General features: G+C 43.8%; 3 protein-coding genes across 12 annotated transcripts in view; 1 reads left to right on the top strand and 2 right to left on the bottom strand.

Moving 5' to 3' along the window:
• IMMT (inner membrane mitochondrial protein) overlaps positions 1-9,778 on the bottom strand; it is a 37,765-nt gene extending 27,987 nt beyond the window's left edge. For 2 of the 3 annotated variants that reach the window (XM_089777758.1, XM_089777760.1), the window contains exon 1: positions 9,499-9,775. In XM_089777758.1, coding sequence (XP_089633884.1) covers positions 9,499-9,543 — 45 coding nt within the window. In that variant the 5' untranslated portion in view covers positions 9,544-9,775. Of the gene's footprint in view, positions 1-9,498 lie in introns of all 3 variants that reach the window. The other variant, XM_089777759.1, reaches the window with a different exon arrangement.
• Positions 9,779-13,562: 3,784 nt separating this feature from the next.
• On the top strand, positions 13,563-17,228 carry MRPL35 (mitochondrial ribosomal protein L35). 2 transcript variants are annotated; one of them, XM_006111625.5, is made up of 4 exons: positions 13,563-13,777; positions 15,524-15,664; positions 16,507-16,651; positions 16,825-17,228. In XM_006111625.5, the coding sequence occupies exons 1-4, from the start codon at positions 13,578-13,580 to the stop codon at positions 17,011-17,013; spliced, it is 675 nt and encodes a 224-aa protein (XP_006111687.4). In that variant the 5' UTR covers positions 13,563-13,577; the 3' UTR covers positions 17,014-17,228. The 2 variants fall into 2 exon arrangements, with proteins under 2 accessions (XP_006111687.4, XP_006111688.1); XM_006111626.5 differs by having other exon boundaries at positions 13,591-13,777; positions 15,478-15,664.
• Positions 17,229-20,082: 2,854 nt separating this feature from the next.
• Positions 20,083-23,089, bottom strand: part of REEP1 (receptor accessory protein 1) — a 96,266-nt gene continuing 93,259 nt past the window's right edge. For 5 of the 7 annotated variants that reach the window (XM_025185693.3, XM_025185692.3, XM_025185699.3 and 2 more), the window contains one exon: positions 20,083-22,904. In XM_025185693.3, coding sequence (XP_025041478.3) covers positions 22,833-22,904 — 72 coding nt within the window. In that variant the 3' untranslated portion in view covers positions 20,083-22,832. The remainder of the gene's footprint in view (positions 22,905-23,089) is intronic. The other 2 variants (XM_075930948.2, XM_075930950.2) reach the window with 1 other exon arrangement.

Here is a 23,089-nt window from a genome sequence, read left to right as displayed (position 1 = left end):
GGAATCAATTTGGAGTGGGGAACTCTACAGCAGGGGCTGTTATACAAATAACAAAGCAATCAATACCACTTTGCTACCAAGGGGAGTGACTATGGGAAATATGGATACCATAGTGGAGGGCTTTGCCGCAACGGAGTTCCCTAACTGTGGTGGGACGATAGATGGAATGCACATCCCCATCTTGGCCCACAACCATCTTGCCAACGGTACATAAACCACAAGGGGCACTTCCTGATGGTGTGGGATCAGTAGATCACAAGGGCCACTTCACTGACATCAACGTGGTATGGCTGAAAAGGTGCATGACCTGTGTTCTCTTTAGGAACTCCTGCCTCCCCAGAAAGATGCATGCCAAAACATTTTTCCCAGATCAGAAAATTAGAATTAGCCTATCCCATAATTCCCACATCTCATGAAGCCATACACAGGCAGCCTGGACCCCAGTAAGGAGCAGTTCAACTATAGGCCAAACAAGTGCAAAATGGTGGCTAAATGTGCTTTTGGGTGTTTAAAGGGAAGGTTTAGGAGTCTCCTGATTCAGCTGGGCCGCAGCAAATGCAACATTCCCTTTGTGGTGGCAGCCTGCTGTGTGCTCCATAAAATTTGAAAGAGCAAGGCGGAAGTTATCTGGCAGAGTGGGGGCTGAGACAGTTCCTAGCCAGAGATTTTGAGCAGCCAAACACCAGACAGTATGGGGCAGTGAAAATCAGAGATGCTTTGAAAGAAATTTTTATGAATGCCAGCTTTGAGAGTCATAGAATCATAGAATACTAGGACTGGAAGGGACCTCGAGAGGTCATCAAGTCCAGTCCCCTGCCCCCATGGCAGGATCCAGTACTGTCTAGACCATCCCTGATAGACATGTATCTAACCTATTCTTAAATATCTCCAGAGATGAGGATTCCACAACCTCCCTAGGCAATTTATTCCAGTGTTTGACTACCCTGACAGTTCAGAACTTTTTCCTAATGTCCAACCTAAACCTCCCTTGCTGCAGTTTAAGCCCATTGCTTCTTGTTCTATCCTCAGAGGCCAAGATGAACAAGTTTTCTCCCTCCTCCTTATGACACCCTTTTAGATACCTGAAAACGGCTATCATGTCCGTCCGTCCCCCCCCCCCCCACACACACACTCTTCTCTTTTCTAAACTAAACAAACCCAATTCTTTCAGCCTTCCTTCATAGGTCATGTTCTCTAGACCTTTAATTTGTTACAGTGAGCACACATTACAGGAGATAGGTCTTTCTGAAGACAATGGAGATGTGTTCTGTGCAAGGCCAAAGCTATGCTTTAAAGTGGCTACAATACACCAGGTTCACAGAGTTCTCAAGAGAACATCTGGACTCACATGGTTTGGAGGCAGGCAGGTCCTTACCTGCCAGAACATGATCCTGAGGGCAGGAGGGGGGACAAGGTCCCGTCATGCCGACAGGGCAGGGTGGCAGCTCACGCAGTGTCCCTATATGTCTGGCATACTCTGCTTTCCGGGAAAGTGCTACTTTCTCATCCCACAGGAGATTGCAGGCAGGAGAGGGTATGGGGTCTGGTCAGTCTTCTCTCCTGTGAGTCCACTACACTCTGCTTCCTGGGAAAGTGCCATGGGTGGGAGGGAAGAAGGGGGTGCCCAAGGGTGAGGCCGTGTTAGCAGCAGAGGTAGCAGCTAATAGCTCACCCTCCTCCTTCATCTAGGTTGCCATGTGAGGTATCAATCTTTTCTGAATCACACAGAGTGATAGGGAGCTTATGCTGACTCAATGTGGCCAAAAACCTGGGCCTTAATGCTACAATGCTTTGAGCTGCAATGATACCAGGCCACTTACTGCTGGCTTGGCATGGGAAGGTGTCCTACCATGGAGGACTGAATAAGGCAGATCTCCCCAGAAAACTTGTGAGAAGGATCAAAGAGTTCCTCTAAGAGCTTCATGGTGACATGCAGGGAGGAGTCTCACTATCTCCAGAACAAGCTGTTCTGGGGCCCCCATGCTGTATGGTGTATTTTGTGCCTATACATCACACCCAATTGCCTTAACCCACTTATAGTAAGAACAAAAATGTAAACTCACCAGAAGTGCCCTCCCTGGGATCAGTGCTTAACTGTGACATGTCCTGGGAGAAGGGGATTGTTGCCATGGCTATAAAAAGTTCTTGGCTCTTTCCACTCCCGGGCTAGCCTCTCTACTCCTCATCTTTCCCCTCCCGCCCCCCCCCAACCACCACACAGTTGCCCTGAGTGTCTTGGGAGGATTTCACAGTCTGTCTTGGGAAGCTGGCCAGGTCCCACGCCCTTAAGATCACATGCTGCTGGTCATAGAACCAGCATGTTTGTGGTGATATACCAGACCATCTGTTTGCTTCCTTTGTCTTGTGGTAGGACTACCCCATCTCCTTTATTTTCAACACGGCACTACTGGACCTCCCTGGTGTATCCGTTTCTCCACCATGGTCTTTTGAGATCTTCACATAGATATCAGTGTTTCATTTGCTGTTTTGGAGCTCTGTGAGAAAGGATTCCTCTCCCAATGCCTCTATGAGGTCCAAGATCTCCTTCACACTCCATGCTGGTACTCTTTTGCGCCTGGAAACTGGAGCTTATGGGGCTCATGGAACTCAAGGCCACCTGTGCTGCTCAGGTGTGCTGCCTGCTCTGAGGTGTATTCACAACACTGTCTACACAGGAAAGAAATTCAAACTTTACAGGGGTTTTCTTGTTGAAGTGGAGAGCGGTAGAGTTGCAAGTTCTGGACAGAGCAGTCACAGCAGGGCACTGTGGGATGCCACCCGGAAGCCAACAATGTCAACTTTTGCAAGAGTACCAAAATCAACTTCAGTAGCCCTTAAAGTTGAAGGGGAATGGGCGTGGTAACATGGACTCATTGTTAAAAAAAAAAGTCAACCTTATGCAGCTAAATCTGACAGACTGCTAGTGTAGACCAGACCTCAGTATGAATGTGTTTATTCACATAAAATGTGTACTCTATTTGCATTCCTTAATCCTAGAAACATGGTTCCTGTCATAGAACTACTATTACAGAGAATTAATTTGGATTGCTTTTCATTCCATTGGGAAAAAAATGTTTTTATTATGAGTCACTATTATGACTATCATTCAGTTTCCATTCAAACCCCATTTCCGATCTTGTAGGTTTCCCAAAATAAGTTTTTCCTGGCTGAAGCTTCTCATGCTAAATTTCAAACCACAGCAGAACTTGCTGAGAACAAAATAGCTGTTAATTAGATATACTATTTTTAAATGAGTAGTCTTTTGAAAATTAGTAACTTTCTAGAGTTCCAAATTCTTTTGTCCATTCATAACTTACGGGCAAGTGCAGGAATTTAATACTAGCGTTATGCAGTAAACCTAATATATATATAAAAATCAAGTTCTTTAATATTGAAAACTCTCTCAGATAACCCAATAGAGATTATAAAGTCTTTCAGCTGTCTATCAAGAATTATAACCCTTCTAAATACCATGCTGACAGAATTTAACTGTTGTGAATGTCACTGACTATGCTGGGAGAGCCTTAAACCCTATTGCATAGAAAAATGGGCTCAGTGGTCTATGAATCTTAACTTCTGCTCCCCTGTCTAACACTACTGATTTAATACAAGTCACACAAGACAAACAAGCAGATGTTTGTGGTGTACAAGCACTGAAATGAATTCTTAACCCTGCTATTTAAAAAACTGAAATAAAGGCAGGCAATGCTTTTTTAAAAAAAGCAAGAATAAACTACCTATAACATAAATAGGATTGCACAATAAAGGCAGATGTCTGTAGGACATTTACAATCAATTTCCCAAGTCAAGTTTAGTCTTGTCCCCACCTCCCACCCACCTGATTTATAAGCCACAGATCTCATCACTTTCTGTAACTTTCTTTTTCTGAAGTGAGTGCAACTTCCCCAACCACAGGCCACAGATATGACACTGTTCCAATCCACCTATCCAATACCAGTAGCTTGATTTTTTGTATAGCTGTAATGCTAGAAATTTGTGTGGCACTTTATAGAAATAAAAATTCAGTGCAGGCCTCAAGAGCTCACAATTTAAATAAAAAACACCCAAAATTAAGATGCACGATAAAGAAAGGGAGGGACAAACATTAAAATAACATGAACTGTTTTATATGACATTGCAAATGAAGCTGCTAAGTTATTTTTGCATTTTTACCCCAATGGAGGTCATCAGTGGGCAGTCAGGCTACAGAAATGGGATGACATCAGATTTGAAGGGGGAGACTGATTGAAAGGAAGCTTTTGCTAGGTGTAGGTGGCACACAGTGGAAAAAAAAAGACAAAGGAAACAGTGGAAGGAGGAATAAATGGAGCAGTTAAGTCTGAACAGCTGGTACAGTACAGTGTAGCCAAAGATTCCAGCTTTCACAATGTGATCATCTGATATGATTGCAAACATCAGTGTTCTCACTTCACCCTTTCAATATGGATCAAATACCCTGTCCTCTAGAAAGGCCAGACACCAGTCACAAGACATGTTAATGCATATATACGCAGTTCCTATATTTACATAGGAAATAGCTTTTTAGGAATTTTTTAAGAGGAAAGGACTTGTTTCTCTTGCTGTACAGCTATGGAAGCACTAGCGGCAGTTCTAGATGAAGGACAGTAAAAATGCTGGCAGCCACTGTAGGGTACCACTTCCACCAGCAGAAGCAAAAGTTATTTCACAGTCTCTATGAAGCCAAGGCCTTAGTAATCATCCTTTAAAAATGAAGCAATATATAGAGGCTTACTAGCAGTTTCACACATTTTTGGACCTTAAGGAGTTTTGTAAGCAGAGGTTGGCTTGTGTGTGAGTTTCCATCTGCTATACGCTTTTTCTTCTTCAGATAGGCTACATCTACACTGGAATGATCTTGTGCAAAAACTCTTTTGCAGAAGAGTTCTTGTGCAAAAACTCTTCCAGAAGAGTTCTTGTGCAAAAACTCTTCCAGAAGAGAGCATCTACACTGGCATGTGCTTTTGCGCAAGAGCATCCTTGCCAGTGTAGACGCTCTCTTGTGCAAGAAAGCTCTGATGGCCATTTTAACTGTAGGGGCTTCTTGCGCAAGAAATTCATGTTGCCTGTCTACACTGGCCACTTCTGGAACAGCTCTTGCGCAAGAGGGTTTATTCCTGAGAGGGAGCATCAGAGTTCTCACGCAAGAAGCCCTGATTTTCTACAGTACAATGTCAGTTTACTTGCGCAACAACGAGCGGCCAGTGTAGACAGGCGGCAAGTTTTTGCGCAAGAACGTGCCAGTGTAAACACAGCCATAAAGATGGGAGGAATTAACAAGAGGTGCTAATCAGTGTTCCCTGTAAGATGTGCACTTGTGTGGCCACTCAGGAGAGATTATCAGTGTCCATAGTCAGATTTTTGTTTTACTGGAGGTGCATATTTACACATACCTCCGCACATGAATGGGAAAAAAAATCTGCACATAGATGGAAAAGATTAGAGGGAACATTAGTACTAATACTCTTGTCCATTTTAATTTTAAATAGCTCTATTACAAGCCTAGTTTAGCAATTCATAAGCAATTCACACTAGCTAAGGCATTATCCCCATATTTCTTTTGTGTGTAATTATTGGAAATATAACTACTTATAAGGAACGTGGATCTAACTATTGATAGTGGAAAGTGTATTCAAGGATTCTATTACTTCTTTCTTGTTGCTATTTCCTGTGTAAAGAACAACATGCAATTATTTCTGAGTTTACAAGCCAAGATAGCAGAAATGCCTTTTGATGAGGAGTCAAGCTGACAGTACATATCCCTAGTGGAAGAGCACTTTTAGAGCATTCTATTTCCTACTACTACTGGAGAGCCATCCGTGTGCTACTTATTCCATTCCATCTGACATTGTAGATAGATGAAAACTATCCCTTTCTTTGATTATTAATTTTGGCATTCTAACCTCTAAAAGAGCCATTTTTTCAGAAGAAATACTCTTTACCATGTGTTTCATAAAGAGAAGCTGAGTGAATTTTGAACTTGAAAAAAGTGCCATAAAATCAGCTTTATAGACAACAGTCCTCCGGTCTCTCTAGACTGCAAACAATAAGGAAGTAACTGCATAAAGATAGTATTCCATTTTAATTTATTTTGCATGTGTATCCATTAAATAAACATGCTTCTAAAGTGTAAAATAGATGCATTTAGTAAACAGAAATGAACAAAATCATACAAGGAAGAACTTATCCTCCAGATCGTAGAGTTTGCATACATGAAGGACACCTAGCCCTCAAGTATGAAATCCTCCCATTATTAATGGAAACAGGTGTATCATTTTACACCATTAAGACAATACATTGCATAAACAATTCTTGTTTTTAAAATCTTTAAAAAGAACATAATGACAAACTGAACAAAAATTTCCCTATCCTCTGATGGGGATGGTACTAACCACTACACTTGTCCTCACTGCAATCCAAAAATTCTGACTGAACGTAAGTTTCTACATCTGGGCATGCACATAGGTGTCAGGACACACCTGAGGCAACAATCTCCCACCTAAGCCCCAGAACAATTTGCATACTGGGAAAAGACAGGCAGACAAACAGCTGAAGTAGTTTCAGGGGGTAGCCAAGTTATCCTGTACAGACTAAACTTAAAAAACAGCAAATAGTCTGGTAGCACTTTATAGCATGAGCTGCCTCAATCGGCAGGTGTGCTCACAGGCTGCCTACTGATCTAGGTCCTATTCAAAACAACGCAACAGAAAAAGTCCACCTTATAACTGTTGGCCCAGTGTTTAGAGTGACACCTGGGACACTTATATTTAATTCCCTCCTTTGCCAGAGGGAGAGAAAAGATTTGAACAGGGGTCTCCCATGTCTCACAAGAGTGCTCTAGCCACTAATCAATGGCCTATGTTGATGCAAGGCTCCACTCCTCTCCCTTATAGAAGCTGTTTCATTGGGCATAAATAAGTGTGATTGAAGCAGGAAGACTGGATCCTTCAACTTCCACCTTCCAGATAGGTGTCCCAACCACTCTATCAAAACAGCCCTTAGAATTAAAGCCATGTATTTCTAATTTTCAGCTTCTAATTCCTGTGGGGCCCCAAGTCTTCAAGAAACATGAATAGGACATTAAAATATGTGACTCAGTAAAAGATTTTACAGCTCAGTACCAGCTCCTGGTGAACTGCCTGCCACTTTGCATGCAAACATGTACCGGCTGAAATTTTCAGCAGTTACACATTTACTTAAACTATACAATAATCCTGATTAGCCAAAATTTGTAAATTCACCAAAAATATTTAAAACACGAAGGCTACGTCTACACTGGCATGATCTTGTGCAAAAACTCTTCCAGAAGAGAGCGTCTACACTGGCATGTGCTTTTGCGCAAGAGCATCCATGCCAGTGTAGATGCTCTCTTGCGCAAGAAAGCTCTGATGGCCATTTTAACCATAGGGCTTTCTTGCGCAAGAAATTCATGTTGCCTGTCTACACTGGCCTCTTGCACAACAACAGTTGTGCAAAAGGGCTTATTCCTGAGCAGGAGCGTCAGAGTTCTGGTGCAAGAAGCCCTGATTTCATACAGTAGAACGTCAGTTTACTTGAGCAAGAACTCGTGGTCAAGTTTTTGCACAAGAGCAGCCGCTTTTGCGTGAGAGCACGCCAGTGTAGACACAGCCAAAGGGTAAGTGTGTTCAACTCTCAAGAGACAGCTGGCAGTTTTTGGAAGTGTACCACCCACTACTCTCACTTTCCACAAACCTTGATTTAAAGGATGTCAGATGATTTGCCATGCTGAGTTCAGTGCAACAAGAAGAATGCCAGCTACTGTTGTGGGGTGAGCTGGCTAGCTTTGAAGAGATTGCATTCTAAGTACAAAGCTATGAGGCCTTTTATATATTGGCTCCTTGTTGTTCTCTGTGGATGGAAAACATATACCAAAGGATAGAATAAAATCCTAAAAGTGTATGTTTAGTAATTAGCTTTACGTGCTTCTGTAAAGAAAGACACAATATTCCAATAAGGTACTTGGAAAAAAAATCAGTCCCTTCTATAAATACAGTCTGCAGAAGAAAGTTTGAAAAATTGCTTTAACGAAGACTTCAAGCTCATGCTCTCCAAACATGAGAAAGTTTGGACTTCTGCTTTTATTTTCTGCAACTGGCTGCTTCTTGGAATGACAATATATACTTCTCATATATACACCATTTTTCTCTTACACTGCCAACACTAACAAGTCCCATTCATTGAAGGATTGCAGATTCCCTCCTTTGGGGATCAATTTTAAAACTGCTTTTAAAAGCAAAGATGATAAAGGTAGCTCTGTGGATTTCAGCAACATTTAACATTTATTCAAAGTTTGAAGTATCCCTTTAACCTAACCCAAAGCAACTCCTGTCCACAATGATGTTCCCTGTTATTTATGAAACAGCAACATGCTCTAGGATAGTAAAGGAAAAAGTATGAAAAAGACCCACACCAGCACAGGTTAATTTAGAAGAAGAAAGGTTGGCGTGTATAGGGAAACCAAAACAAGAGATTATCCTAGGGCAGTTTTATCATAATGGTCGTTTGTTTCCTTCTAAATCTTATAGAAGGCTTAAAACAAAACAAGAGAGAGGGAGAGTCATGTAATCAGGAGAAATCAGAGGGAAACAAGGTCATGTCCTTCTCCACTAAAAGCAGGCATCTGGGCACTTTAAAAACACGAGTGTCCATTTTGTTCCTGTAGCAAGAGACAGCTGTAAGACTATTTCCAACACCTGGTAGTGTTCATTGCACCTGCTGCTCCCCGACAAGGAAAGAGCAACCAGGGACACCCCCCACAAAAGTCAGGCTCACGTAGCTCTACAAGGCGCGCAGCTGGCACAGGCCCGCCTCTACCGTAGAGGGGATGCCAAGGAGACTTCAACGCCCAGCGTGCTAAGCCACCGCCTGAGCCCTGTAGAAGAGCTGCAACTACAACTCCCAGCATACGGGGTGAAACGAGGCTCCCGGCCCGTGACGAAGTTTAATCCCACAATGCACTGCTCACCTTAAGACCGCAGACCTCTCCTAAAGAACAGACGTCAGCAGCCTACAAACCCTCCACCCGCACAGCGCGAGGACCGAACGCAAGACGACAAGGACCGGCATGCAGCGCGAAGCCCCCATGCCCAAGACAGATTTGCGCGTTGCATTCTGGGGCTCGTAGTCTACTTAACCACATCATGTGACTCAGCTAGCTCCGCCTCGCACAGTCTATTGGGCCATTTCACCCGTCACTCAAAAGGCGGCCGTCCAATCAGAATCTACGTGCGCCCCGTCATTCGGGTCAAGCGGAGCCGCGATTAAAGGACGCGACTTCTAATCACTCTTTCCCCTGGTCTCCTCTCGTGCGACCCGATTCCGTCTCCTCGCCTGAAAGTGGCCTCTCGCGACTTATCGATACGGCTCCCCTCATATCGCAAGGAGGCCCCCGGGCGCGACCGGCCCAGGCGCAGCTCCTGCCTCCCTCGCCAGCTGTGGGCGGCCCCCTTCCCCGCTCACCTGGGCGGCGGCCGCGGCCCCCGCTCGCTGACACACTCGCAGCATCGTCCCGAAGCGCCGGGCACTGTGCGTGGTTAGCCGCGGGAGTTCACGTGAAGCTGCTGTGTGCGGCAACTCCCCGCAGGGCCCGCTGCCTCCGCCCCCCTCAGCAGCAGTCCAACCCACTGCGCAGGCGCAGCAACTGCCGCGCCGCTGAGGAAAGAGATGGTGACTGGCGGGGCCCTCAATCAGAATATGCAAATACGGTCCCTCCGCAGACAGGAGCCACGCCGGCGGTATGGCGCGCTCAGAGAAGGGAGTGTCAGAGGGGGTAGCCAATCGCAACGCCTGATGATACAAGCAGCGCGCAGGCGCAGTGAGGGAAGTGCAGCGGCGGAGTAAAGAGCGGGGCGGAGCTGACGGGAAAGTAACCAAAGCGAAGGGGGCGGGGCTAGCCCTCGGCCCGCGCCTTGAGCTGGGTTGGAGCCTGTCAGCTGCAGCAGGGGCGCGGGACCAGGGGGCGCTGGCAAGCAGTGAAGCCCTCCAAGGCAGCGGTATGGCAGTAGCACCCCACCGCCCCCAGTGCCAGCATCCGCTGAGCCCTGAGGCTGTGTCTAGACTGGCCAGTTTTTCCGGAAAATCAGCCACTTTTCCGGAAAAACTTGCCAGCTGTCTACATTGTGCCAGCTGTCTACACTGGCCGCTTGAATTTCTGCAAAAGCACTGATGATCTTTTGCGCAAAACTTTTGCGCAAAAGGGCCAGTGTAGACAGCTCAGATTTGTTTTGCGCAAAAAAGCCCCCATCGCGAAAATGGCGATTGGGGCCTTTTTGCGGAAAAGCGCGTCTAGATTGGCACGGACGCTTTTCCACAAAAAGTGCTTTTGCGGAAAAGTATCCGTGCCAATCTAGACGCTCTGTTCCGAAACTGCTTTTAACGGAAAACTTTTCCGTTAAAAGCATTTCCGGAAAATCATGCCAGTCTAGATGTAGCCCGCCTGTTTCAGTTCCGGGGGGGGCGGGCCAAGCCCACCCACAGCAGAAGGTCCCTTTCTCCCAGTCTAAGGGGAGATGCAACTGAACCTATTGTGCTCAAAAAGTTTTAGGGTGGGGGGGCGACAACCATGAGCGGCCCATAACTGTCCCCACTCCCTTCTCTTCTGCCGGAGACAGCGCCTCTCCTCTTCTCTCAAGAGCCTGCCCAGACTACTCCCATTGCTTCCCTTGGCGCCAGTGGCTGGGTGATAAGACCTCAGCCCTGGAGCTCTGGACAGCACTGCTGCAGTGCCCTCAACCCTGGGGCCAGAGCTGTCCTTACTAGTGCTGGTCCCTTATCCAGCCCAACACCAGAATGTACACACACACACGCTGTGGGGTGGGAGCAGCAGCAACGTGGAGTAATGTAGGGAGGTAGAAGCTGTGGGGAGTAGGGGTTTGCCAACTCTCCCAGGCTGGACACACTGTCAACTGAGAAAGTTGACAACCTTGAAGCGGAGCAAGGAGGGAGGCTTACCTGCAGCATGAGGGCAAGAGGCAAGAGACACAGGTTGAGGCCAGAGAAGCAAAGCTGGGTATTTGGGCAGCCAACCAGGAGAGATTCAAATGCTGCCCTGCTGATTACAGAATGCTCACAGCCTGCAATGTGTTTCTGGTAGTGCACATCCACACATGCCTTGATGCACATAAAATTTATTACATTTGTCTACAGAAAAAAAAACAGAACATCGTCTCCAACCCTGATGATCCAGGTGGCCAGCCCCAGATCACCAAGCAACGTGCTCCAAGCGCCCGGCGGCCAGCATACTCCAAGTGCCAGGAGGGCAGGGTGGCTCTAGTCCAGCCACCAATTCTTGCCAGAGCAGGCTGGCCAACCCCAGCCAGCCAGGGCAGAGTACTGGGAATAACAAGCAGGAGGGGGCTTGCTGGCCTGGACTGGGGAAAGAGCATGAGTGGGGCCACACTAGGCTGTTTTGGAAGGCATGCCTCCCTCTGCATACGATATCCACTGCCTGTGAAGACAGCTAATGAAAAACCAGGAACAGGAGTGAGGTCATATGGCCATGAGCAAGGAACTGGAGAATACCAAGCAGAGAGCCCCAGACAGCATTCACTGTTCCTCAAAAATGTCTAAGAATGCTGGTCAGAGGAACTTTGCCAGGATATGTGGGAGGAACAGAAGTAGGCCCCACAGTCACAGAGCACCTCTCCCTCCAAGATCTTCCTAGTTTTATACATGCTACTTTGGTTAATGCAAGTAGGAGATTAATGAGGTCTCGTGACTTTGTGAGGCCATGGACAAGATGTGCAATAATCAGGAGGTATGGGGAAAATGCAGCCAGAACCTTGGAAAAATGTTCAGGAGGATCCAGAAAAGGGGCTGCAGCCAGGCACACTGCAGGTAAGTATGCACTAAGGTCTTCCTCATGCTGCAGAAAGGACAGGAGTCAGGGTCATGGGTGAACAATGCCAGGTAAATGCCCATGCTCACAGACACCAGCTGATATTCTTGGTGGGCTGTGGGACCAAGGTGGAATACAGACTGATCCGCTGAGGTTCCTAGTCCTCCAAGGCTGGTAGAAAGTCACAAAGTCCCTCACACTAGGACATGAGGAAGAAATGAAATGTATGGAGCACAGCACACAGAAGGCTCAGTTACACATGTGGAGTGCTGGTGGAGGGAACTTGCAATGTAGGGATCTTATGAAAAGATCTGAAGTAGGGATATCACTGGTTAACAAGTAAGCATCGTCTTTACCGTGTGATTCTTCTCGGTTACCCAGTAAGCACCGCCTTTGCAGCATGATGCTTATCTGTTACCGGTTACCTGGTGACCACCACCTTTGCCACGTTACCAGTTAACCGATGACCTGGTGCAGTGGGGGGCTACTCCACTCTGGCTGGGTCTACTGCACCATGGGCTGGGGGTACTCCGGCCCAACCGGGCTGAAGCATCTCCCCACAGATAATGCAGTGGGCCTGGCTAGGCTTATCTGGTAGTCAATTACTCGACTATTCGCTTACATCATTATTCTAAACCTATTTATTGTTCATGATGTCCGTGTTTGCTTAAATCTAATAAACTGCAGTGTTAGATAAGAGCATGTTTCCTGGCAATTTAATCACAATTGCTGAATTCATCTTGATTTATTCCTTACACTACCTGGAGTGAAATAACTAAGCTGTCCCTGAGGTAACAGACTGGGAAAAAAATGCTCCCAATAGTCCAGCTATCAGAGTAAAAAAAATGAGCCATCCTGTAGCACCTGAGAAACTAACAAAAATATAGATAGTATCATGCACTTGAATGGGCAAAAGCCACTTCCTCAGATGAGCTATCAGTAGTTATCAGATGTGCTTCATACCATCTGCACTTGGTGAGAAGGCTGTATCCTTTCCTTTGCCGCTTGAAGATTAGATTAGCAATACCCTCTGTGTACACCTCTCAACTCTAAAATTGTCATGAGCCCAGACTGCGGCTATCTGCACAGGAAGGGCCTGATCCTGCGATAAGAATGGTAGGGCAATAGACACTGCATGGTATAAATGTCAGCTCATGTGGCTTTTATTGCGAGAATGGGCCTTAGCCTTGTTTTCTCCCAGGGACGCGTTGCGCCCTGAAGCAACAGAGCAGTTTTAGGAAAACAATGAAAGGCAACAGTAAATGATCAGGAAGAGAAGATACAAGTAAGTATGGGTGGGATATACCTGTCCTTCTCATTACAGACGATTCCCCGCGGTCCTGCTGCTGCGTTTCTAATACAAGAACTGCTGTGCTATTACCAGTGGCCAGGCAGGGCGACTGACCCCATGCTGCAACGGCTCCAGGAAGGAACAATTTATTCCGCTTTTACTTCCGAACACTACTGAATTGAGCTAGCCCAGGCGGGTGCGGAGGGGCATTCAAAGCAGCTAAAGAGGCACTAAGGAACCCCGCCCTCGAACACCCGCCCAGAAGCAGGTGGTGGAAGGATTGCTGCCCTGGCCAGCAGGAGAGCGGAGCTCCCCTAACCCACAGAGACCCTGCAGCACAGCTGCTGCACCAGGCGCGCGCAGAGCAGCCGGCGGATGGAACGCCCAGCTCCCAGCCGCCCACTCTGGCGCATGAGCAGACACTCGGGCGTAGGGCAGCCAGTGCGTGCGGGCGAGGAAAAGCGGCTTTCCGGCTTCTGTAACCGCTCGTCGCGCGGCCTCCCCGTTCTAATCCCGCCCCCCGCGCGCAGTGTGTCCCTCGCTGCCTGCCGTAGGAGGGCCGCAAACGGCTGGCAAGATGGCGGCAGCTGGTGTGGTACGCAGGTTGTCGGGTCAGTGAGAGAGAGACACTGGCGGCGGGCGCCGTCTCAAAGGGGCCTCCTGGTCCGGGGGGAGGATGTAGGCGAGGGAGAGCAGCTGCTGGGGGAGGCTTCTTGCCCGTGGGAAGGATGCAAAGGGGGGGCGCTCGGGAGGGAAGCTGCTGGTGGGGGAGGGGGTGCTCCTAGATCATCGTGGCCCCAAGCCCCTTGTGTTTCTTTGCCTCGTTTCAACAGCCTCTCCCTGCCGACGTGGGGAGGGTGGTTCTGTCTGGGGCAGCACAAACCAGGCACCCGCCTGGCCTTGGTTGATCAGCGACTCCAGTTCTCTGCTGTGGGATTTGGGAAGCTCACAGGGAGGCTCCGCCCCAACTGCACGCAGCTGGGAGAAGGGGGAGGGCACTGAGCATGTGTGGGAGAGGGGGAAGTGTGAAGTAAGGATGTTAAATATCGACTCATGTATTAGTCTAGTAGTCGATGGGCGTTCTGCGTTTCTCCTTTGACATGTACAAGAGCCTCAGCAGGGGCTTCTGCTTCGGAATACACAAGAGTCCCGCTGACCCAGGGCTCCACGTGGCGCTGTTGCTTTGAAATGCTGCACAACATTTCAAAGCAGCAGCGCCACACGAAGTCTGCTCTGTAATACCACCTCCTTCCACACACACACACACACACACACACCCACACCCACCCTTTGCTGCCTCTATCTGATAGAGGCGACAAGGTGCGGGGAGCGACTAGTTGACTCGACTAATAAGCATTTTCTTATCAGATAGTCGACTAATCCTTAACATCCTTTGTGTAAAGTGGAAGCAGATTGTGGCAGTCCTTGGGTTGTGCCCACAAACATTCATGATACCATCTACATTTTTTTAGTCAGTCTCTAAGGTGCTGCAGAGCAATTAGTTGCTTTTTAAAGATTTTTCAATTACAGACTAACACTGCTATCCCTCTGAAACTTGTTCATGTGGTGAGCCTGTGTGCTTTGCAGAGATGACAAATCCCAATATGCAGTACAGCTGTCAATCAAACGGGTATATGTGCATCTTCCTGTGGTAGATGAAGCAGCACACGCTAGGATTTGTTATTGCTGTACTTTTGAGCAAAATGAAGCATTGCATGTTGGGACATCTCTCCATACACTGGACTCCATGCTCATGTACATGACAAACTCAGTCTTTTCGATTGCCCTCACCCTGTCTAGTGAGCTTCACAAATAGCTTTTTTTAAAGTCACTCATCCACTGGCAGCTGATGGATTGTGATGTATCTGCCCTCTTCTTCAAATTGGAAGAGAGGGCCAGCAAACAGTTCTCCATCCCAATAGTTCTTGTATTAAGATAGAGAACGGCATGTTGGAATCTCATCTCTACTACTTCTCTATACTAAAGGTGACTGTAGCTACAGCCACATGTTTTCCCTTTGAGCTGCACTTTGGAGATTCCTGGTTTAGACAAACTGCAGTTTCTTGGTGTTGTGACTCCCTGTAACCATAGATGGCGTGCAGTGCTCTGAATTGCTGGTTTGTTTTCCCAGATGCCTACCTAAACAATTCCTAAAACATTAAAGGGGAAACGCGGGGATCTAGCAGATTTGTAATTAAGTGGTATTAATGTTTACTACATCACAATAAAACATAAATTCAGGTAGCAGGCAGTTTCAATCCTCTGTTCGCTTTTCATTAACTTTTCCTGGTGTTATCTATTCTCCCTATAGAGATTTTAAGACCTCTGAATTTTCTGGTCCCTTTCACCTACAACAGCTCCTGCAACATCCGTTATATTTCTGGACTCTCCATACAGCATTTCCATCGGGTGCAGGCAACATTAGCTTCTTCTGTTACAAAGCCTCTGCTATCTGTTCCTGACCTGCCATGTAGGTGTCCGCTTTCAATCTTTAACAGGTACAGTATGTTCTTAAATGGTGAATGTTATATATAAAACCTACTGGGAAACAAAGAGATTGCTATAATAAAATTTGCAAAATGTAATACACACTAGAATCAGCATTAGTCTTCCATATTTCTCCCCATTGCACTAGCCAAGTGCACAGTGCAGCCCAACCAGTGGTAGCAATGGAAGGAGTGCAGTGTAGACTACTGCCAGCATTTTTGTCACCTTTCTCTCCTCTCAGTGCCAGGAAACAAATTAAAATGCTAGTGTTCAAAATGCTATTGTTGGGGTTAAACCTGATTTTTCTATCCAAATTCCATATCCTCATCAGCACTTGAAAAGCAGCAACTTTCTCCAGTTTGGCATGGGTATTATTCCTTATCGCTCTTACAAACAAAATTCTTTCTTCCAATTAAAATAACTAACTCCAAATTGCTAATTTAAAAAAAAATTAAATTTAACTTTTCACCTATAATAGAACTTGTTACATTAGCCTATTTTCTGAGCTCTATTTTTAAAAATTATGAACTGAATAAAACTGTACAGTGCCTAGCATGGTGGGGTTCTGGTCCATAACTAATGTTCCAAGGTGCTACAATAATACAAATAATAATATTTGAGATTCATTGAGCCAGACGTGCAATGCTATTTAATAGACATGTTTGTATATGTTGATACTCCTCCAAAAGACATATTGAAATATTAGATCAATTTGTTTTTATTAAATTTTGTCAAGCAAATTGGTGTAAAGCCTCTCTAGGTTTTGTAGATGGAGTAAGTCAGGTGCTGAGTTTGGGGAAAGGGCACTTCATTTTTTTTAAATTATATACTTCATCTTTTGTGTTTATTTCAGAGTAACACCCTTACTGCCACATATCCTCCTGCAGCCTGTGAGGACTCTCACATATTATAGCCTTCGAAAAGGAAAGAGGAAATCTGTAAGATCTGTGGTCAAGAGATTTCTCCGACTGCACTGTGGCCTTTGGTTAAGGAGGAAAGTAAGTATGGGATCTGCCCTCATTTTAGAGACAGCGAACCCGCTGCCTTCCTTCTTATAGGGGAGTTGAAAGCTGACTTACTCAGGCCTGGGGGATTGTTGAGGTATGGGTTGGTTTTGTTGTTATATATCTGTCTATGGTAAAATGATGTGGAATTCTCTGCCCTCTGACAGGCTGGTTACAAGAAAAAATTATGGAAAAAGTCTGTTGCCCAGAAAAGGCGCTTGAGGGAACAAGTGTTTTGCAATAAAACACAAAGTAAACTCCTTGATAAAATGACCACTTCTTTCTGGAAGAGAAGAAATTGGTATGTTGATGATCCCTTCCAGAAGTATCACGATCGCACAAACCTTCGACTGTAGAAATCCTCTCTTCTGTGTCTGAATTCACACTTTTTTGTTTTTCCTTCCAAATATATGTAATTCTATATGGGCTGGGATCTTTTTATGCATTTCCAAAGACAAATATATACAGTTTATCACTCCTCCATATATACATGTAACATGCGCATATACAGTCTGATTTGAATTATTGGTACAAACACTCAAAATAAACTAATTCCTGACTGTAACTGAAATATGGAGTCATAGTTGGCTATTGTATTTCATAGGAAGTGAAGGAAGGGTAAGGGGAAAAGGTGAGAATTTTGTTTCAGCTAAATATTCTCAATTCATTATTTTGTAAGAATCTCTTTGTGTATGTAGGAGAACATCTGAGCTAAATTTTAATAATTAATATTAATACAAATAATATAGAACGAGTATTATCAAAGCACCTAGGAGCCCCAGTCATAGACCAGGATTCCATTGTGTGAGGTGTTATATAAACACAGAACACAAAGACCATTGCTGTGTCAGGCTACGTCTACACTACACGTTTTTGAAGCAGAAAATATGCTAATGAAGGACTCTAGCATAAGTCACAATCTCATTAATTTATTTTCTGCCTTTTCCTTTTGCACAAAAACCCCTTGCGCAAAAAGAAACGGCAGAAAATATACTAATGAGATCACGACTTATGCTAATGAGTCTCTCTAGCATATATTCTACCACAAAAATGTGTAGTGTAGACGTAGCCTCAGTGTCTGCATTAACTGAACGGGGCTAACACTTTTAAAAAACTGCCTACTTTGATATTGAGTGTGACTGAAGCAGCTTCTCTACTAGAAAACACTAAAAATTGGAGCCTTCCAAATGTTGGTCAATGGATAATGTAAGTGATTAAAACAAATGTTAAGTTAGCCAAAATTATTTATAGAACTTCCATTACAATCATTCCGAAAGCTTGTAATTTTCATTGCTTTCTTATGTTAATTGTGAATAAGTGCCTGCTTGTTAATTTTCTTAAAGTTGTGGTACACACATAGCCTTTTATATGAAACCATGTGATTTTAGTTTTATAGTCTAGAATGTCATTTTTGTTTGTGCTTTTATTAAGGCCCCTTTCCTTGCATTCTTTAAAACTTGGCAGCCTGTAGACAAGGTGTTCAACAGTAGCTTCAAACTGTTCCAATCTCTTTACTGTAGCCTCTGTCAATCAGTTCCATTATTACTTGTTGGACAAGACACAACTTACTGTATAATAAAGTTGTGGTAGTCCAGTGAATTCATTGGTATCAAGGTTAATAGCTGTATTTTTACCAGTTGGTAGTACATAAGAATGGCCATACTGGGTCAGACCAAAGGTCCATCTAGCCCAGTATCCTGTCTGCTGACAGTGGCCAATATCAGATGCCCCAGAGGGAGGGAAAACAATAGGTAATCATCATGTGATCCCTTTCCTGTTATCCATTTCCAGAAAAACAGAGGCTAGGGACACTATTCCTACCCATCCTAGCTAATGGCTATTGATGGACCTAACCTCCATGAATCTAGCTAGCTCTTTTTTGAGCCCTGTTAAAGTCCTGGTCTTCACAACATCTTCTGGCAAGGAGTTCCACAGGTTGTGCGCTGAGTGAAGAAAAACTTCCTTTTGTTTGTTTTAAACATGCTGCCTATTAATTTCATTTGGTGACCCCTAGGTTCTTCCATTGTGGGAATTAGTAAATAACTTTTCCTTATTCACTTTTTCCACACTAGTCATGATTTTATAGACCTCTAGCTTATAACCCCTTAGTCTCATCTTTTTTAAAATGAAAAGTCCAAGTCTTTTTAATCTCTCTTCATATGGGACCCGTTTCAAAACCCTAATAATTTTTGTCACCTTTTTTGAACCTTTTCCAATGCCAATATATCTTTTTTTATTTTTTTTAAAGATAAGGCAGTATTCAAGATGTGAGTGTACTATGGTTTTATATAGAGGCAATAAGATAATAAGTCTCCATCCCCCTTTTTTTAAATGATTCCTCACGTTCTCTTTGCTTTTTTGACTACCACTGCACACTGAGTGGATGTTTTCAGAGAACTATCCACAATGACTCCAAGATCTTTCTCTTGTGTAGTTGTAGCTAAATTAGTCTCCATCATATTGTATTTATATACACACAGGATTTGTAAAGGACATGCAGCATTTAGTGGCTAGATCTATATACAGTTAGCAAAAATTAAGACATGCAGTAGCAAAAGTAACAACAGGAATTCTAGTCTGCCAGATACATTGAACGGACTGAAGATGTGGGGTTTTTTTTAAATAAAAGATTAAGACTTTATTCAAGATGTATATCAAGCAACATAACAAAACCAGCAAAACTCCAACCTTTGGAATACTGTTATACTGTCCACACTTTGAGGCATTAAGTATACTGTCCTATCACAGATCTTTTCTATTGATCAGGGGAAAGAAACCTTTTTTAAGTGCACAGTTACAATTCTTAAATATGTTTATATAAGTGTGAATCTCAAGAGTATGCATAGTGTTCTTTACAATTTGAAATACTGTGCCAGGTGCAAAACAAGTACCCAAAACAAACAGCAAAAGAAGAATGATTAACAAGCATTTTGTCACAAATATAGCTATCATTACTACATGAGAACAGTTATTTCACAGAGCACAGTCAAAGGCAGCAGGCTGTTTACATGATGCCAGGGAGCATCGCATCCCTCTAGTTAACTTTTCCATGAGGTAATTTCTCCCCTTTTGTTTGAAACAGAAGACCTTTTCCTCTTCCTTCTACCAGGATTACACTTGTGTAACTCCCTTTGCTTCTGGGCAGTTACTCCCAGTTTACTCTGGAGTAAATAGAGCCTTGGTTGTAGTTCGAAATAGCCCTGCTTCAGTGATCACTGTAGCTGTGCTAGTGTTGACAGTTATATTTAGACCAGGGTGGATAAGGGTTTGCAGTGAGTTGCTCAAAATTTACCCCATTTATAATCAAGGTAAATCCCAGCAGGCTAATTTACTGATCCAGGCACTAAAGAACATTCTCCAGCTACAGGACTTCAGTGCCTTTCTATTCAAGTCTGTAGTTTATTTCTCCAAAATAACACATTCAACATCTTCCCTGAGCTGGGGTCTTTTGCAGAGGCTTAACCTACTCCAGCCACCTGAGAGTCCCTTACAGTGGGCTCTTTCCCTAGAGCTGAGGACTGATGGTGAAGGAGGTCTTGCTTCCCAACCTGAGCTCTTGTTGATGTTGATGAGGACCAGGTTATATCAAGTTATCTGCTCCTTGATCTCATTGCTTTAGCTAAGTAGCAACTGATTAGGCAGAGGCAGGACTGGGGATCCCTTCCTGTTAAAGGGCCAGCTAGCATGTGATTCTGATTAGCTCAATTGATTCAAACTCTGTTTGCCTCTGTTTACTGCTAGGGTTCAGCCCTTGTGTAGCTATAACAATTGTTGAACTGAGGTTATTTCCAAGGGGAGACAAGTGCCTGAAAGAAGAGTTGTGACTAAAGTTCATTCAGCTGATGTTGATCCCAAATAGACACATGTATCTGAATGTTAAAATGACAAACCTTGAGAGAAAGCATTTGTAAACAACCTGTGTCTGTAATATACTGAATTTAAAGCAAGTGATTGTTCTATCCTGTGTACAGAACACTATACCACTAAGTGTACATGTTTAGGCATTCACATTTCTTGTCAGTCTATTCACAAATACATAGCTCAGTTGATAAATTAACACATTTTTGCCAGCGATATGAAAAGGGTTTTTTTTCAGTTGTACAGCAAATGTCTTCAAGAGATAAGGCAACTCCCTTGTCAACAATTTCACCTCGGCATTTAAGAAAATCGAAACAGTCAAGTTTACAGTAAGACAGCAGATCAGACATTTAATAACTTTAGTGAGGATGAATATTAATACAGTGTGTGTGTGTGAGAGTAGAATTTATCAAACATGATGTAGCTATATATTTTTATTTTTGGCATAATTTGAGTGCAAACTTGTCAGCTTTTGTTTTGTCTTATGGCACCCTATTGCAAAGCACTGAAATGAAGCTTGCAACGGGTTCTTAATTTCTACTAACACTTCAGGCAAAGTTCCTATTTAAAAAAATGCTGAAAAATCAAATTGACTCTAAAGCTACTTAAATACATAAGCGTAGTTATTCAAAGTTTTTGCTGAGTGTGAGCTAATGACTGAGAATTTTCCAACTGCCATCTTGAACACACTGTTTTAGCATATAATCTTCATAAAATACAATCTATTCAGTGCTTATAAGGGAAATTGGATTTTCCAGTAATGGCTCCAAATGGTATGGCAATCACAAGAAATGTCCTTTGCCCTTTCTTCTTACTAACCAAACTGGTACTAATGTTTATGGGTAGGGGGCTGTGGGTTTTTTTTCTTCCCAAACTATTTAAGGAAGCTTCAGAATAATCTCAAGATGAGTTAGAGAGAAGGCTGAGATGGAGAAGCCTATCCAGCAGATAAATATTTAACAAAGGTCACTTCAGATGTGCTTATGTCTGAGCCTGGTGCACTCTAAACAGTTATTGGCATGCTGGGCCACTACTGTACCCAAACTAGGTTAACAATACTATTCATCATCAAGTCTGTTTACTGTTCAGTTATCAATGGCAATCATATGTCATGTTATTCTAAAAGTTTTTCTAATCTATGGGATAGATGCAAGAGCAAACACAAAGGGCCACATAATAAACTAATTTATGAATTTCACATGCTTTTACATTTATAGGAGACACTAAGCACAAATACACATATCCTACAACTTCTTCCTCTTCTTTTGTATTTAGCACTTATATAAGGATGCCAATGCACCAGTCAAACTAGAGTCTCGTGGTTTTAACCAGAGTCCAAGTACTGGCAAAATTCTCTCCAAGCCACATGAGGGAGCTCTATTCCAATGCACTTCTCTGGCTGCAGGTGTGCAATTCCCACATCCATTCCAGGAAAGCAGAACACCCAAACTCAGCTCCCATATGCAAGTGAGGAGTGAATTTTGCCTTATTAAATCAATGGCTAATGGTTTATATTGCAGCAGTTATTACAAACATGGCTTGCACGTATTGTAGAACTGCCAGTAAAATGTTGGTCAAGAATTACAAGATTAATTATTCTTCTGGCATCTTTTATTTTCTACAAAATATATCACTTGCTCTTCTTCTGGCTCAGGAGTTTCAAAATTAAGACTCCCCTGCTTTAATTTGTGAAATCAGTTCAGTCTCTTGTACATCTCTCTTTCTCTAAGTTGTCTACATTTTCAGCACGACTAGAGTTCACATAATTTACTTGCAGAAAAAGAAATGGAAATGCAGTTCAACCTTTGCTAATAAGTCTCAGACATTCTGTGCAGTCAAAAGAATTCAAAATATCTCACATCAGTCACAGTCTTGTTACAAGATGGAGGAGGAGTAGGGAAAAAAATCTATGGCTCCTGCAAGTCCACTTCATTAAGGATAAAGCCAGAGATACATTAGTCAAAGTATCACTGACAGCTATTGAGTATTTTGTGTTTATTTGTTTGCATTCACAAGCTAAAACTATGCAGACACAACTAATAATTGCAAATGTACAGTATGACAGGATTAGCTTGACTATCCTGCAAATGAAACGGGGACTAAGACATTTACCACCTGTGAGAGTGTTCGCACCATGTTATGGGAAAATGCAAGTAACGTAACTTAAGGGAAAAAATCGGAAGAGAAAAAGGCCATGTCTGCAGTGCTGCACATCAAATCACATCCATCTCTGCTGTTTTTCTATATCAATAGCAAGTAGCTCTTTAAGGCAGAAGAGAGACATTCTGTGGATCTTGGTGCTATTGGCTCGTCGCACTCACATGGTTTCAGTGGTAGAGGTCGAGGTACTTTTCTTCCTGAAGCGAAGTCTAAAGGTCCTAGGCGGTGCCTGTGGGGAATCGAGAGAAAATTTTGTTGAAACAGAGTGACATATTGTGTTTTACATCTTCAAAGTACTATACAAATATTAATTTACTGCTGTAGGATCAGTGGGTATTCACATTTAGGGATGAAAAAAGAGGACCAAATCCCTAATAAATCCCCACTTAAAACTTCACTAAATAGGCAGCTGGG

The sequence above is a fragment of the Pelodiscus sinensis genome, chromosome 4 (genome assembly GCF_052426305.1).
Source record: "Pelodiscus sinensis isolate ZL-2025 chromosome 4, ASM5242630v1, whole genome shotgun sequence".
Lineage (NCBI taxonomy): Eukaryota > Metazoa > Chordata > Testudines > Trionychidae > Pelodiscus > Pelodiscus sinensis.
The sequence above is the reverse complement of the archived record's forward strand: the minus strand, read 5'-3'. Positions and strand labels throughout refer to the sequence as shown.

Excerpts from the sequence above, each read along its gene's own strand:
- MRPL35 (XM_006111625.5), top strand. The coding sequence starts at position 13,578 with ATGAGCAGACACTCGGGCGTAGGGCAGCCAGTGCGTGCGGGCGAGGAA. Across the intron at positions 13,778-15,523 it reads TGTGGTACGCAGGTTGTCGG|CTCCTGCAACATCCGTTATA; the intron begins GTCAGTGAGAGA and ends CACCTACAACAG. Across the intron at positions 16,652-16,824 it reads GCCTTTGGTTAAGGAGGAAA|GCTGGTTACAAGAAAAAATT; the intron begins GTAAGTATGGGA and ends GCCCTCTGACAG.